Here is a 17,570-nt window from a genome sequence, read left to right as displayed (position 1 = left end):
CGGCCTCCTTGATCAAGAGGACAGGTGACCCACCAGAATTACAGGACATTTTGAGACATGCTCATAGTCCCCTGGAACTAGTCAACCTAGGAGGGCAAGGAGCAAAAACTGTCCTTTATGTCCCTCTGACCAAATTATTATAGACCTCAAAGTATGTCTGTTAAATACCTAAGAAGGTTAGTTCCATCAGTCTGGTATTTTTAATTACTGTGTGTCATGTAGATAAATCTTGGGCAAAGACCAGTTGTTCTCAGATAAACCTTACCTAGACATATATTTCTTGATCTGCTATGTACAATTTGTCAGTACGTTGTAGGAGTAATATGGTTCCCTCTGGTTTTCAAAACTAGCTAGGCATTATTTATCTCTCGCATTGTCTCACCCCTCCATCATGGTTTTCCCACTTAAGGTGCCCCTATTTCCCCCTTTCTCTATTACTAATACCCTTCTCCTATTGTCCTACCTCTCTTGAGCTTCTTGACTCTGATAAATAAGTATGCAACCAGACATAACTATAGGAACCAGGATAATGGAAAGGAAACAGGGAGGTAAAGGAAAAAAATAACCTGAAAGAGAAGAACAGTAGGAAACAGGCCTTAGTAAGGGAGATATGGATAAAAATTGGGTTAGTTTAAGGGAGGGGAGAGGGAAGGGTATATAAGTAAACATTTATTTTAAAAGCACCAACATTTTAAAAAAATAAAGTGGAGTAAATAAATGAACAGATAGGTAACTGCCAAAAATAATGTCTCCAGTCAATGATGACTTGGGAAGCAGAATGGGGCCAGGCTCTGTGAGTAATCTGGAGAAGCTTGGTCCCCTTGTCAAGTTTACTCTAACAGGGGGACAGCTGATGGCCTTAGTATTGTGACACAAAAGAAAGAGGCGGCTGTCACTTCTTATCTTTTAGAATCAACAGCAAGCAGCATTCACTTATCCACTGGTAGTTGTACTTTCTGATGACTGCTTGTGTTGAGACTCCAGAAATGTTCTGTCATCTTCAAAAACTGACTTTAGGTTTGTGGCAGAGAGAAGATTCCTCCTTTAATCCTTCTTCTATAGCTTTTTAAAGATATATTTGTATCTATTGAAGAGGAAAAGACAGCTGTTTCTCTCTACTGCACACTATCATGCTAAACTGAGGAGGAAACAATTATTTCATTCCATTTGAGTCCTTTATTGAATAACCCAAAGGTATAAATGGCCTTTGTAAAAGGCAAAGCATAATATAGACGGACAGGGTGATTACTAAAGAAAAGAGATACTTGTAGCATACTATAAGAATATTTTCCCTCTTATTTTTGCTCTTAAAACTCTAATTTCTGTTTTAGATCTAGAAGGTTTTGACTCCGTGGTATCATCTACTGAGAAACTCAGTCACCCAACTACAAGCAGACCAAAAGCTACAGGGAGGCGGCCTCCATCCCAGTCACTCACGTCTGTAAGTATCTCTTTACTTCTTTACAGCTAAAAAGTAAAAAGGATTGGAGAGTCTCGCTAAAGACACTTTAGTGAGCAGATAACTGGAGACTCCCCAGAAGAGGGAGAGGAGACCACCAGATGTACTGCCAAGGATCAGTAATTGATTCTTTTTGAATCAAGCGGTATTTCTTTCTTTCTGATTGCTCTTTGTGTTTCTGTCAGCAAGATGGCATTCCCTACTTCCCACTTTCCTTCTGTCTCTTTCTAGACCAGTTCTTGCTTGAACCTGAAATGAAATTGGTATGTGAAAGAAGAAAAAGAGAATGGGGCTATTTTGGTCTATAAACAAGTCAGAGCTTTACTTAATAAAGATCTGCCACTATGTAGTATAAGATAGTGGCCTTTATCTTCCCAAACCCATCATCAGCCTACCTCCATGGAAACTCATGCAGACCCTGAGGGGGTTGTTTTTAACCTAATGAGGCATCTGCTCGTGTAGAAGAGATCAATCAGAACACTCCTGATAACCTGTAGAGGGCTGTTTTTGTTTCTTCGTTTGGGTAATTTTGAATAACTTTTTATTGCAAATCTATTATATGTGTATTGTGCCAAATTTGAGCAACACAACACATAAGGAAGAAAGTAAGTCATCTCTATTCCTGCCCCTGAAGCAAAGAACTGATAACTTTTTGCTATATATTCCTGAGCTTTTTAAAAACTTCTGTTTGTATATATACAGAATTGTCCAAAACTGGGATCATATAGTACATACTGTTTTGGAACTTGCTTCAGCCTGCACATTTAAACTGCAGACTTTTCTCCCAAATATTGCCCATTCTTCCAGAACAACATATTTAATGGCTGCTTACTTTCCTAAGATGTGAGTATATGAGAGTTTGTCTAGTGAGTATGCTATTATTGAATACTGATGATGATTCCAGTTCCTGCTTATAAACAATACTCAAATGAATGTCACTGTTGAAAAAATCTTAATGTTCCAGAATTGTTCATTTAGGTATAATAAGCTTTCTGAATTTGGGTCATTGGAAAATGCATGCTTTATTATTGCCGTAAGTTGCAAACTTGCCCTACACAAAGGTTAAATTTACCTTCCACAGCAGAGAGAGAGAGAGAGAGAGAGAGAGAGAGAGAGAGAGAGAGAGAGAGATCCATTTGTCTGCCTATCTATCATCTACCAGTCAGTCTCAGTCTGTCTGTCACATTGCCCTGTCCTTTGTAGCCTAAAGCCTTTTAACCTCCACCCAGATACATGAAGGAACTTAAACTTTGGCAGGTTTCTCAGAATACTTTTTTTTTTTTTTTTTACCTCACCAGTAATCTCATCTGAGCTTTCATCATTTAGAGAAAAAAAAAAGCCACTTCCTTTTTGAGCCCTTTCTCTCATATGGACCAAGTCTGAAAGCATGGTTTGAGTTCTTCCTTATGCAAAACACACCTAAGTTTGTTGATATCTTTTTGAGAGAAAGACTTGAAAAAGTGGTTTCCTTTTTACTCTTTCAAAGTTCTATAGTAACCCTACCTTCTTCTCCTTCTCCTTCTCATCCTCCCTCTCCGAACATGCACATACACACCCAACCTATCTGATCGCTTCTTGGCATGCTGCATTTCAGTTTCTCAACCCTACCTCTTCTGCCTTCTTTGTAAATCCTTCATCATTTTTTTCTTCCAAATTCTCTTAAACATTTTAAGGTTTAAAGAGCTTTGTGCCTTCCGTAATTAAATACAGTGGTTCAAATGACTCCCCCTTAGTTCATACATATAGTATAGAAAAGTACGTGTGTTTTGGGGAGACCAAGTAAAGGTAGCTCATCTTCACCTGCTTTTAGACTATGCAGTTGTTTATTTACTCATTCAACTCGTTCAGATATTCACAGACATCTATCCCCTGTGTACTGGGCACTGTTCGTGGTGCCAGGGATACAGCTGGTAAGCAGAAGTACATGGCCACTGCCTGCAAGAAACTTATTATGGTGACTCATGAATAGCATCTTATAGAGAGTGATTTTTATTTGGACTTAGAATACTTGGGTGCTTTAATGATATATGATGACCATATTCTCTTCCCTTCTCATCCATCTCCATTCGGATGTACAGATTGACTTCCTGTTCATTCTTCTTAAAATTAGCACCTGTTCGGTTTTCATAGCAAATAGGATTCGTGAATAAGGATATATTCCTCCAAGTCCACTGGGAGGATAATTGATGAAACACTAGTCATGTTCCGCAGCCTGAGGCCATTCATTCTCATTTAAACTATTCATTTTTATAAAATTCAAAGAGCAAGTTTTGACTAGAAGCTCTTGCAATACAGGTTGAATAAAATCTTGAAAGGATCTGTGCATTGTATGATGATTAAGCAGTTAAGCCTAGATTAATTAAAAAAAACACTTGGTGTGTGTATTTGGGGTTATATTAGGTCATGGGATTTTCAGATTAAATGAAGATTAACAAATACAATTTCTTGAAGCAAAAACTTGGCTTAAAAATTGCCCCAAATATATTAAGTCTTTGTCTTAGTAAAAAGAATAAAACACTTACTTGTGGGTATAATTTTTCCATTCTATTTAAATGATAATTCTAGGAACTATTTTTCTGCCCTAGGGTAGAAAGCAAAAGAAGGAGAGTGAGGCTGAGCTCACCCCAACATATTTCTAGAAGATTTTTCATTTAAAAAGATTCCTTACAATGGGAACTCTGATTTTCATTTGTTTTGTTCTAAAATAGGGCGATTTTCACTACGGAATTATTTCCAACCAAGGGAATTCTGGAAAATTGCTCACCATTCCTCCAGCTTTTGGGTGTCTTCACAGTGAGGCAGAAAGGGCAGGGGTGTTGGCCCATATTTTACCCGGTGATGCTGCCTTTCTGTAAATAGGATTTAGCAAATACACTATGAAATGGATATTTACTGTCCACAGTAATGACAACAGAGATTTAGTAGCAGGTATCAAAGGAGAGGGGAGCTTGTGCTAGGGGACAGTGCTCTGCTCTAGGGCTGTGAAAAGGTTAGTCACTGGTGGTCACTTGCCTATAGAAATGGTTGCCTCTCAGATCCATCCTTTAAGGCACTTCGATATTCAACACACGTAGTGATCCTGAATCAAGAGTGAAGGAATAGGATGAGGAAGGGATGAAGGAGAAGAGGATAAGAGTCAGCTTCCCACTGACTGTGTTCTAGCCCCACAAGGGTGGGGACCACATGCGGCATGTCATTATTCAGTCTGCAGTACCAGCTCAATGTAAGGCATGCAATAACAAGTGTTTGGCGAAAGGTGGGAGTAGGAAAGGATGGACAAGAGATGCTTACATGGCTGAAGTGATTAATGAACATCAGGGGATAGCTCCCTACTTTCACTCTTTGCTGCTTGATCCAAGCCCTGCCCCTAACTAGCCATATGTCTACTGGCAGTAAGCAGATAACAGCACACTTTCTGCCTCACAGGGTTAGAGCAAGGAGACAGATAAAATAGAAGTGCTGAGTGCTTTGAGAAGCAAACAGCATCATATTAACAAAGCTGTGTCAGTAAGATATGATTCTGACAAAGGCATTTTCTTTTGGCTTTATCCAGTCCTCCCTTTCAAGCCCCGATATCTTTGACTCCCCAAGTCCCGAAGAAGATAAAGAGGAACACATTTCGCTTGCGCACAGAGGAATAGACGTGTCAAAGAAGACTTCCAAGACTGTTACCATATCCCAAGTGAGTGACCAGCCAGGGTGAGGTGTCCCTGCCCCTTCCATGCATGTGTTAACAATGGGTTTTAAAGCAGGCAAGCTAAACAATGTGGATGTTTGTCATTCTTTAGCGACAGTGATTACTGTAGTCATCAGAATCCTTAAGGCATAATACAGAGTCTCTAAAACTGGGCAGAATCCCTGAGCTGCAAATTCAGTTTATTCCTCATGGTTTCTCTTGTAGTTGGATCTCTTTATATGCTGTCACATACACATGCGCAAATGCCATCACATGCTGCCGCCACAACCTAATCAACTTTAAAAAAAGATCTGTGGAATATTTAGATAGACTACATTAAATACTATGCTCTCTACTCATAGATCTTGTCTTTTGTGTTCAAAACTGGCAAAAAAATTGTTGGAAGATTTCTTTTAATTTTATTTTTAATATTTACTTATGTATATGTGTCAGTGCCTGAATACACACACACACACACACACACACACACACACACACACACACACACACACACGCACATCACGCATGTGCAGAGGTCGAAAGAGTGTGTCAGATCCCCTGGAACTGCAGTTACATGTGATTGTAAGCCACCAGTGAAGGTGCTGGGAACTGAACCCAGGTCCTCTTCAAAAGCAGTAAGCACTCTTAACTGGCCCATCTCTCCAGGCTCTGGAAGACTTATACTGACATGGTCTCTTAAAAGTCAAATTAGGGACTGGAGAGATGGCTCAACGGTTAAGAACACTGACTGTTCTTGCAGAAGACCTGGGTTCGAATCCCAGTACCCCACATGGCAGCTAACAACTCTCCGTAACTCCATTTCCAAGGGATCCAACAGCCTCTTCTGTCCCCTGCGGGCATTGTACAACACGGGTGCACCTACATACATGCAGGCAATACATGCATACACATAAAATAAAAATAATAAAATATTTTTTAAAGTCAAATTAGATTCTTATTCTAGGATAAATTGATAGTTTATAGCAAGCATTTTAATTTCATTACATGCCTAGAGAATGGCATATCTGCTTTAAGTTAATTTTTTTGTGAGAAACAAAGCAAACATTATTGTGGTGAATACCTGCAGTCCCAGCTATTGGGGAAGCTGAGATGGGAGGACTCACTTGATGCTGGGAGCTCGAGACTAGCCTGGCCTGTGTAACACCCCCCCCCCATCTCCAGAAAGAGAGGGGCGTATACAGATAGAGACAGAGAGACAAGAAGAAAGAAACCCACAGAGACAGAACGGGAGAGAAAGGGATAGTAAGTGCAATGGTGACAGTGGAAGAGCACATGCTTAGAGCGTGCAAAGTCCAGGGTGTGATTCCCACCAACAAAACAGACATTGTTTACCTACTGCATGCAGTTAGTTCAAAGAGGAAGCCTCCTATATGAATTCCGTTCTTCCTGTAAATAAATGAAGACTACAAAATCTCATCATCTTCTAGTACTAAGGAACCCAAAACTAGGATTATTTTCTTGGAACATTAGCTACATTTTATGTTTAGAAGCAGAAAACTATAGTCATTTGAAGCAGGAATTGGCACAAGGAAATCGAAGATTAGATGGGATTTTCCTTCTCATAGATTCAAGCATTTGCATTATAGATTTTCTTAAGAATCTACTACAGTAAGCAAAACATGGTTCTACAAAACAGATAAATTTTAATGATCCATAAAACTGAGGATCTTTCCTCATAAAGGATTCTATTTACTTTAGTTGGATTTAGACCCGCGGTGGTGGTGGTTGTTTTGTTTTTGTTTTGTTTTGTGTTCTGGTGACCATAGGTACACCTTTAGTTTCCTTTCTCTGGCATTCCTGGGATGTCTCTCCAGTGACATCTACTGGTGGTCAGTGACTTTTCATGTTTCTGATTTGCACAGCTCTGTTCTATTAATTAGCCTATTTCACTTCCCTGGAGTTGTCAGGTTGTGGTTTTCATTTCACTCTTCGAGAAATTCCACTTTAACTAATTTGATCAAGGAGTGTCGTGACCTATACTCTGTGAAGGACCAAAAAATGACTTGTTAGCTGAAATGGGCTGGTCTGAGAGAGTCAGTCAGCTGAGAAATGCCAAAAGAAGTATTGATTCTAGAAGTATCTGGAAACCAGTATTGTGGGCACAGGTGGGTCATGAGACAAAAGAGAGGATGCAAGATGGGAAATGGAAGAAGACATAAGCCCTGGATTATAGAATCAAGCAAAGAAAGTAATAGAAGACCACGTCTTCAGACTTGGTCAGCCACAGTCATAGTCACAGTGCTGGGTGGAAGATACAGCTGTAATTGAATTCCAGTTCTGCTGGTGATGAACACTGAGATGTGGGGTTATTCCAGGAGTTCTACAAGCCTCAGTTTCCTGCTTGGTACAGTGAGTGCCACTTGATCCCTGTTTACATTGTAGAGCTGATGTCCATGTGCGATCACAGCTCCATAAATGTCAGTTCCTCTCCCCTTACACTGTAACTGCTACTAACAACAAGGCTCAGGCTGGCTGAGTGCTGTCTCCCTGGCAGCAGAGAGTGCTTTTCCTCAATGGTAACTTGGCAGAGAAAAGGCGAACAGAGAGACTGGGAACGATGGCCCATCTGCTTTTGGCTCACTCTGCCCAGTCTCTGCCTCTAGCACAGCCTGAATCCAGACTCTCCCTTCTTGCTGCCATGCCAGCCAAGCCCCTTCTTGGCGCCTTCCCTGGGATGGCCGACTGAGTGCCTGCTGCTGGAGGAGGTCCTATGGTTGCTGTGCCAAACTTCACCATCAGCCTCAGCTTCTGCCCTGTCACCCTCTCTGCTCCCAAAGTTCTAGCCTACTACTTTGCCTTGCCCCCATCTCCTACCTACTTACTTGCACCTGCCAATGTTTCTCTACTGGGCCTGACAGCTACTCATGTTCCTTTCCACACAAGACTGACCCACACCTTCTCCTGGCTTCCTCAGGACACCTCTCCACCGGGCCTCTCTTCCCTCTCTCCATCTTCAGCCTGACCCTTCACTCACTTCTCCCCCAGCATTGTGTGGATCTCAGGGTCTCACTCATCTGTGAAAGCAAACAAAACCCTTACATCCTAGCTCCTCCTGAGGCTTCTTTATGAGTTCACACCCTTGCTCTACCATCTTCCTTCCTCAGCCAAACTTTTGAAAAGAGTCCTCAAATTGTCAGCCTTGTCCATGGGCTCCCATTGAGAACGTGGTTGCCCACCTTTGAGTTACTGTCATCTCCATTGTGACACAAAATGGGCTCCAATTTCCCCTCAGCACTCTTGGCCCACTAATCCATTTTTTTTCCTTTCTGGAAACTCTTCTAGGGGCTTCCCCATAAGCCAAGCCCCTCTACTTGTCCTTCTTCATTCTCTCATTATGCCTTTCTAGTTGTCAAAAGCGCCCTCTCCCCCTCCCTTTCTCTCTTACTCCCTCTCCCTCTTCTCTTCTTGCCTCTTCAATTTGGGGATTCCTCAGGTTCTACCATTGGACCTTTGTTCGTCTTGTCTTATCTATACCCATGCTTTCCACTTTAGCCCAGCTCACTCTTTTAGTGGCTCTGCCCACTAGGCACACCCTCTCAGCCATCCCTCGGGCTCATAAAATTCAAAAACTGAAATGAAAGACCCAATCTCTGCCTGATTGTTCCCTCCCCACCCATGGCCTTATACTTCAGATTTTACTGTCTATAACCTATGCAGGACCTCATCTCTTTGACCACAAGGGTTCTCTGCTCTGTGAGGTCAGGGACTCCATCAGCCTCACCCACTCTCCACCCTAGTACCAGGAATGATGCTTAATGCCCTTAGATGAGCCTGACCTTCCCCCCATTTCTCTCAAAATAATCTTCTTGGCCATTTCCCAGGTCAGATGCTCAACAGTTTCCAGCTTGCATTGTATCAGAGTCTCAGTTCTGTCCCACTCCAGACCTGCCACCTCTCAGGCCTTCCTGCCCCCAGAGTGATCATGAGCAGGGTGTACAATTAATGGAACCAGCCACTTCTCCTTCCCCTACCTTACTTTCTCCTGCCCTCTCTTAACCCAGCCATGCTTCCAACTAGCACGCTTTGTTCCCAGGTTAGCCTTCCCATCTCCTACAGCCGCTTTCTCCAACACTCTTGTTCCTCTAACCCCCTACAGGAAGGGACATTAGTTGCTCCCTCCCGCTCCCTTCCTTCCTGGACTGTGGCTGCTTTAATATGTTTCTGGGGTTCTCTGTGCTTCTTCCCTCTTGTGCAGTCTCCCCCACCCCCCATGCTGCAGTGTAGTAATCCGTCTTGTCTGCCTGTGCTCCACTGGGTTCTATGCTTCTAAGGGTAGGAGAATGTGTTGCTCACTTCAGTATTTATAGTACCTGGCAAGAAGTTTGGTATCTCTGTGTGTTTATGAAACTAGTCAGGGACTGTCTGTCCAGAAGAAGATGAAATTTAAAGTGCATACAGGTAGGGGCTGGAGAGATAGCTCAGTGGTTAACAACAGTGGTTGTTCTTGCAGAAGACCTGGGTTCGAATCCCAGCACCTACATGGCAGCTAACAGCTGCCCGTAACCCCAGTCCCAGGGAATCCGACAGCCTCTTCCAACCTCCATGGGCATTGCACAACACGGGTGCACTTACCTACGTGCAGGCAATACATGCATACACATAAAATAAAAATAAATAAAAATTTGAAAAATGCATACAGGTAGTACTTGGGTAGGGGTCTGTCTGTACCATGTTGGCTATGGATGGCTTATAGATGAAAGAACAAATAGACTGTATGGAGAGAGCTGAGGGTAGAGTAGTGAAGGAGGGTCTTACTCACCAGGACAGGGAGGCACTCCCTCCATAGACCCCTGGCTCTGAAGCCTCTCCACCTTCCCTTTTCACAGGTGTCTGACAACAAGGCATCCCTGCCACCCAAGCCAGGGACCATGGCAGCTGGCAGCAGTGGGCCAGCCTCTCTATCTTCAGTGGCATCCTCCCCCATGTCATCCTCTTTGGGAACAGCTGGACACAGAGCCAATTCCCCATTGCTGTTCAGCACAGAAGGAAAACCAAAGATGGAACCTGCAGTCAGCAGCCAAGCTGCTGTAGAGGAGCTCAGGACACAAGTTCGTGAGCTGAGGAGCATCATTGAGACCATGAAGGACCAGCAGAAGTGAGTGCCGGGGACCCTTTGCAGCTGCTTGCAGGTGGCCCTCCACTGGACATCCGTGGCCTGGTTCTGCAAGCTTGGGTCCCATCCTACAGAGGGTGGCCCAGACCTTCCCACCGATAATGGCAGCAGAGATGGAAATGGGTGTGGAACTCAGGAGGCTTAATTTATACTTAATTATGCTGTGTGTTTTCTATGCTTGGCCGACTGTGTTCTGTAGAGCACAGGCTGGCCGTGTGGTATACAGGGATGAGTCAGTTGCAAGAACTGACACACTTGGAAGGCTTCGAAAAAGAAAATGAAATCTGCTGGAAAGTATATTTCTATGTTGTATTTTTCATGTATGTAAGTGCACCCATGTCGTGCAGTGCCCATGGAGGTAAGAAGAGGGAGTTGGATTCACTGGAACTGGAGTTACAGGTGGTTCTTAGCTGCCATTTGGGTGCTGGAAATCGAACCTAGGTCCTCTGTAAGAGAAACCAGTGCTCTTAACCACTGAGCCATTTCTCCAGCACCTTCTATGTTAGTCTTTTAAGAAAACTTTAAAATTACATTTGTGTGTGTGTGTGTGTGCGTGTGCGTGTGTGTGTGTGTGTGTGTGTGTGTGTACATGTACAGCAGACAGCTAACAACTTGCAGGAGTCAGCTCTCTCCTTCCACCATATGGGGTCTTGAGACTCAAACTTGGGTCTCTATAGCACCTCAGGCTAGAAGAAAAGCCTTTAACACATGGGCCTTTGCGGATATTCACAGTCCAAGAAATGGGAGTGCATATACCACTTCTTTCTATTTTATTTTTAATTGGGGGTGGGGGAAGTGTGCACATGCATGTGGGCACCCACAGAGGCTAGAGGTATTGTATCCTATGAACCTGGCAGTTGTAGATTGTGTAGGTGCTGGGAACTGAACTTGGGTCCTCTGCAAAACAATACATGTTGTTAACCACTCTCTAGCCCCATACCACTTCTTAAATAAGGTCAACAGCTTGCTTTTCCCCTAGCATTTGGAAAGACTGCAGCATCTTCATTTAGATAGCAGATGAAACACTTGGCTTGCATCAAGGGGGTGAATGTATGAAGGAGGTATAGGGAATCCTTAAACCCATGACTTTTCTCTTAGGAAGATGTCCTCACCATGAGACTCAGGGCTTGCTTTATGCATACCTACATGCATGGTTACATCTCTTAGCCTCTTAGAGCATTTGAATGGGAAGAAAGACCTAAGAACAAAAAACTATTAGCTGTAGCTGGGCATGGTGGTGATGCCTTTAATCCCATCCCCCAAGAGGCCGAGGTAGTGGATTTCTCTGAGATCAAGGCCAGCCTGGTCTACATAGTGAGTTCCAGGCCAGCTGGGGTTGCAGGAAGACCCTGTCTCAAAAAAAGACAAAAGACAAAATAAAAAAGCAAAAAAGATTAGCTGTTAGGCAGAACTTAAACTGAGGCTCTGCAGAGACTAATTTAGGATCAATTAGATCTTTCTGGACAGACTCTCTCTTGACAGGAGGTATCTCAAGGAGGCAGTTCTTGTTTTGAAAAATGACCTAAGATGGCCAGGAGCAGAGAGCTTTTGCAAAGGAAACAGCATATGGATTAATATGCAAGAGAACAGCCTAGTGGGTCAGCCTCTCCCCAAGCACCTGGCCACGTTGGATCAGGAGGTTTATGGGGTGATGGTGAGGGGTATGGCAGTGACAGCCTAGGGGAAGGGGAGTCTGGGACTAGTAGTATCTGATATTGCCTCTTCTCCAAAGATGGATGGCCCTGAAGTATTTTGTAGTCAGATACTTTGGGGGATAACCTGGGTTAAGAAAAGTCAATTTCTTCTCCCCAGGATTTTCCAAAGCCTTCACTGTATATTGGAGAATAGAGAAGACAGAGTATGTAGTTTCCCTAATTCTGTGATCACAGAACTCTTTTTTATAAATAATAATTATTATTATCTTATGTGTATGAGTGTATTGCTTGCATGTCTGTAAGTGTACCCATGTTGTGCAATTCTCATGGAGGTCAGAAGTGGGTGTTGAATTCCCCTGGAACTGGAGTTATGGACAGTTGTGAGCCACCATGTGGGTGCTGGGAATTGAACCCGGGTCCTGTACAAGATCAGCCAGTGCTTTTAACCACTGAGCCATCTCTCCAACCCCCCGCCAGAACTCTTTATCCATAGTGTCCAAGGAATTAACTTCAAGCTATGTAGGTCTAAGCAGATTCTATTCCACCCAGCCTGGACAGTGAGTAAAACTAGGGCTTCTTCAGCTCATATGACTGAAGAGACTCATCAGAGAAATGTGCAAAACTAGCGAGATGGTACTGGAAAGAATCTCCTGGGACCACCCAGGCTCCCTCTAACTGTTCCCCCTAACTCCTTAAAATCCCCAGTTCATACCAGGCTCTAGAAGCCATAGGTTTGGGTATCCAAAGGACATCCATGTCCAGATAACAGGTGTCTTTTGTCTAAACAGTGACCCCATGGCTCCAGGACATCCAGAACATTTTTTCTGAATAGGACCATCTTTGCATCTGACTTGTCTGGATTCAGGGCTTTGGCCTTTTCTACCCTCCAAGGGCTATTCACATGTCTGACATGCCTGAGCTTGACTCTGAGTCTAGAGCCAGCTGTGGTTTAAAGCCGGTGAATAATTGATCAGAATTGTCCTTCCTCAGCCAATATCTTTCTTCCTCAGTACCTCAGGATGTCAGTCCCCTCTTCCAACGTTTGCCTCTCAGAGCCTCTTAGCCAGGTACTTCTGCCCAAATTCCACCTTCCTGGGACTTTGGTGTCACTTTCAATTCAAGTCCATTTCTTCCTCATCCTCGAATGTGCTCTGCATTCAGAGGCAGGCTTTTACCTCCTTACTGTGCCCTGGCTCTTCCCCAACTCCTGCTTTTAGTACAAGAGTTAGTGAGTTTTCTTTACACCTTCTTCCCCAACTGACTTCCTCTGCTCAGACCACAGACCACTTAATGCTCTGTCTGTTACAGTCTTCCTGGGGTTGGACTGCTGATTTAAGATCTCACCATCCACTACTTTCCTAAGCCTTCAAGTGGTACCCAAACAGATATGGATGTATAATGTATGCTTAAATAACCATGCTAATGAATTACAACTGGTTAATGTCAAGTAACCTAGAGTGTTAATAACAGTGCTGGGACATAGTCCCAAGTATGGTGACCATTACAGTGCTCATCTGGAGTGAGCAGACATGCTATCACTGGTATTGTGTTAACTCTGCTATTTCTGTAGTCTTTGTTTTCCATTTTACAAATGTACATGTGTCTGATACCTTAAAACAGAATACAGCTCTTAGACCAATATCCAAAGAACAAAGCCCTGGCTTTGCAGGAAGTAGCTTCATTTCACATCATTGTTTAATGATGGAAAAGGCATTAGGCTGTGGGTCACAGCTCCTATGGGCTATTCTCAGACTTCACAGCTGTATTGTTAATTTAGGTATTTAGTGTCCAATTTTGAGGTCTTAAGTATTTGTAGGATTTTATGAAAATTGGTGAAAACATATCAGTGACCTTTTATTAGCTTAAAAGTCTGTAGAAAATGAAGTATATAAGGAGTGATTAAATGTCTGCAATGGGAGTAGGGAGATAGCTGAATAATAAAGTGCTTGTCATGTAAGTATGAGGACCTGAGTTCAGATCCCCGGCACCCACAGAAAAAGCTGACTGCGGTAGCACACATCTGCAATCCCAGCACTGGACAGAGACAGGTGGATCCCGGGGGCTTGCTGGCCAGCTAGTCTAGGTGAATTGGCACGCTCCAGATTCAGTGAGAGACCCTGGCTTCAAAAATAACGTATAGAGAGATGGAGGAAGATAGCTGACATCAACCTCTGGCCTCCATGTGCATATTCATACACATGCACCTGCCCACACACATGTATACACTGTAATAACAGATAAGAAAGTATGTTTGCTCCATAGTTTCTTTGGAAAAAAGGTCAGATGAATTTTGTAGTGATACTAAATTTTCTTACCGCTTGTTGGGGAAGTTTGGGCTTTTATTTGATTCCATTGTTATTTGCTTTTCAGACGAGAGATTAAGCAGTTACTGTCAGAGTTGGATGAAGAGAAGAAAATACGGCTTCGTTTGCAGGTAGGTCCCTCAGGGTCTTGCTGCCCATGAGGCCTGGGCTGAGGTGGCGATGGAGGAAGTCTGGGCTTTAGGGCGAAACTGCATGAGTGCTGCTGGGTATGGTGTCTCACTGTCACAATCCCAGCACTCGGGAGGATGAGGACAATGGATCACCAGGTGTTCAAGCCCAGCCTGGGTTGTAGAGTGAGATCTAGGACAGCCTGAGGTACAAAGTGAGAACATGTCTCAAGAAAACAGAAAAAAAAATAAAGGATGGCTGCTATGAGAATGTCTTAAAACTGAGTAGTCATTCTCTAGTCATTCCTGAGCTCCAGGTCTTGAGTAAGAAAGAGATTACTAAGCATGCTCCCAGTTGAGCTTCTCATTTGGGATTCATTTTGAACATCTCCTCTATAAAACATTCCCTCCAGTTTCCAAGAGACCCCATCTTACTAATTACCAGAGGACATGGCACTCAGGAGGCCCTGTTGCCAACTGGCTTCCATCATATGGTCCCCGGGACTCCAGGGACCACAGAGCTCCATATTGGTATTGCATTTCGACTTGTTAATTTCTCCCTCATGGCCTTGTCAGCCCTTCCAAGGCCTCTGAGCTCTGTTCCCCTCTAGCCTCTAATCCGACTCTGTCCTGACTTAATGGTAGAAAGTGTAAGTGTGCTCCAAATGACCAAAAACCGACTCTCACCTTTCATCCACTGGGTTCCATGCTGTCTAAAGAAAGCATAGTATTTCTCAGCATCTCATTAGAGTACTGACACCCTCCTGGGCCAATGAAGTTGCCTTCTGACACTGTCCTAACTGCCTGCTCTACTGTGTGGCTAGGAAGCTAGAGTCATTGCTACTTCTGTTAAACTGTGGATCCTAGGAGCCTGAGAATGACGGGGCCCATTATTCCCCAGAGTATTCCACTTGTGCACCTGTTCTTTAGGTTTCTGTCATTTCCAGTGTTGTTGCCAATTCTTCATTCTGATGTCATTTTATCCATTTCACCTCTAATGTCGTCACCTTGAATTTTTTCTTTCCTTTGATGAAGTTGATTACCCTTCCACTTCTCTAAACCCAGCCGTTTCATTATGATTGTGTTTGATCCTTCTCTTTTCCCTTTATAGATGGAAGTGAACGAAATAAAGAAAGCTCTTCAATCAAAATGAATACTTGATCACTGAGATGTTGCATTATTCATCCTGAGTCTGAGACTCAAATTTTCTGCCCCAGCCAAAATAATCTTGTGCCAAAAGATTAAAGGTTTGCCTCAACATGTCCCTGTTCGAAAGATTAGCACAAAAGTCTTGATAGCACAACACAAATTCCATCCAAGAGGGGAGTCTTCCCCATGGTGTAGTCCTGGGTCTGACAGTGGGTGTGATGTAGAACACATTGTGCTAAAGGCTTTTCTACCTTGAGATCTCATGAGAAACGAAAACTCAGGCAGTTTAGTCCATAGTAGTACTATTTTGATGATATTTTCCATTAATAAAATGTAATTTCAGATTATTCGTTTACAAGCTTTATAATTTTAGGATTTTTTAAAATCGTGTTTTGTCACCGATGCCCCTGGTGTTTATACTACACCAAGTCGGAAGCAAGTGTCTTGTTCTTTGCTTCAGGTGGAAAACTGCCTTGCTTTGCGTTCCCCTTTACGATTCTATTACATATGCAATTTTAGGTCCCCTGCCAGCAACCCCACCACCCTAAGAGAAATTCTAGCTTATATATGATGGTATATTTACAAAAAGAGAAAGAGAAAATCTGGTATTTGCAATGATCTGTGCCTTCTTTCTGTCCCCCTCTTGATTGGAGCTTTTGTGATGCAGCTACCATGATGCAAAATAGAGAAAGAAATAAAGAGAGAAAAATCCTGCCACTTATCCTTGTCCACTAGAGGCCACTGTCGTCACAGCTTTTCTCACCCTAAGCCAAAGGTCCTAAAAGGAGACAGCTTGAAATCTGCCCTGCTGTTTGGTACCAGCTGTGATGTTTGAGTTTCTCCTACTTTTAGGTTGTTCATGTAACTAGAAATGTCATCCCTGCTTGATGTTTTCATCAGCCAGGCTAAACCCCTGCTTCCTGTCCTTCACACCTCTTGCGTGAACAGAATATGCATTATTAAAGCAAATAAATAAAAGTAAAATGCAAATGAAAACAAGGGGGGGGAAGTTGTATTATTTCCTGCACTGGATTATCTGTGTGTGTTATCGTTGAAACTGTATTCATACAATGTCATTTGCCTTGCTCACTTGTAACCCCTTCCTTGGATCCAGGAGAATGGGAGGAGGGTCTTGTGGAAATGTAGCTATGGGATCTTTCTGGAATTTATGGAATTGCTTTTCCTTTCCCAATGAAACTGGTGTTTGCTTGTCCGCTTTACCTTCGTAGTACACGAACAGTTCAGCCTTAGACTATGTAACAGTTTTCTCACCCTTAGCTGAAAATAGGGGGCATTCTGGACTTGCAAGATTGTTTATGGGGTAGAGGTGGAGGGGGTGGCCCCTTAATGCCCCCTGAATATGTTTGATGTGTTTCTAAACAGCTGCTTTGTCTATTTCCTGCATTTTATAGTGAAACTACTAAACATCAATAGATTTGCACAACCACAAAGAATAAGAACTAATGACACTGAAGGAATGGTTAAAAAAACTTCATTATTCAACATTGAAAATATAACAAATAAATGTCTCTTCCTTTTTCTTCCTCTCTCCCTTCCCCTGCCTTGCTCTCACCTGCATACTTGTCCTTTATGCCTGAGGCCATTACTTCCCTCACAGTATTCACAGAGCCCTAATGCCCTAGCCTTTCTGGGTGGGGACACAGTTAAGGGAAGGGAATGTATAAAGAAACCATTCACCCTTCATTCCCACATGTGAATACGCCTTTTCTGCAGCCATGGTCTCAGTGTGCTTGGGGCCAGGAGCACCAAGTTTCTAAGAGCAGTGTCAAACATTCCTGTACCCACTGACTGTGCTAAGCCTTTCTGCATTACACTTGAAGCCTTCGGAGATTTCCTGCCACCTATTAAAACAATGAGGATTGGATTCTTTGATGTTTGAATTTCTCATTTACTCATCAAGAAAATCCCTAATGATGGTATAGCTTTATATGATGTGTATACAGAGTAGGATTGCTAACAGTGAAATCGAGAGGTTGGAGCACCCTCATGGGGTGCTGGCAACATGGAATGTAGAGGGCTGGTGTCTTTCCATAATTGAGGCATTG

At 43.1% G+C, this 17,570-nt stretch overlaps 1 protein-coding gene across 7 annotated transcripts in view; it reads left to right on the top strand.

Moving 5' to 3' along the window:
• The window catches only part of Sh3kbp1 (SH3 domain containing kinase binding protein 1), a 390,661-nt gene extending 373,091 nt beyond the window's left edge, over positions 1 to 17,570 (top strand). For 5 of the 7 annotated variants that reach the window (XM_008835702.2, XM_008835705.2, XM_029564789.1 and 2 more), the window contains 5 exons: positions 1,332 to 1,441; positions 5,013 to 5,141; positions 9,983 to 10,251; positions 14,295 to 14,358; positions 15,467 to 17,570. In XM_008835702.2, coding sequence (XP_008833924.1) covers positions 1,332 to 1,441; positions 5,013 to 5,141; positions 9,983 to 10,251; positions 14,295 to 14,358; positions 15,467 to 15,508 — 614 coding nt within the window. In that variant the 3' untranslated portion in view covers positions 15,509 to 17,570. The remainder of the gene's footprint in view (positions 1 to 1,331; positions 1,442 to 5,012; positions 5,142 to 9,982; positions 10,252 to 14,294; positions 14,359 to 15,466) is intronic. The other 2 variants (XM_029564790.1, XM_029564792.1) reach the window with 1 other exon arrangement.

Source organism: Nannospalax galili, unplaced genomic scaffold, assembly GCF_000622305.1.
Source record: "Nannospalax galili isolate Female #2095 unplaced genomic scaffold, S.galili_v1.0 scaffold217, whole genome shotgun sequence".
Classification (NCBI taxonomy): Eukaryota; Metazoa; Chordata; class Mammalia; order Rodentia; family Spalacidae; genus Nannospalax; species Nannospalax galili.
The sequence above is the reverse complement of the archived record's forward strand: the minus strand, read 5'-3'. Positions and strand labels throughout refer to the sequence as shown.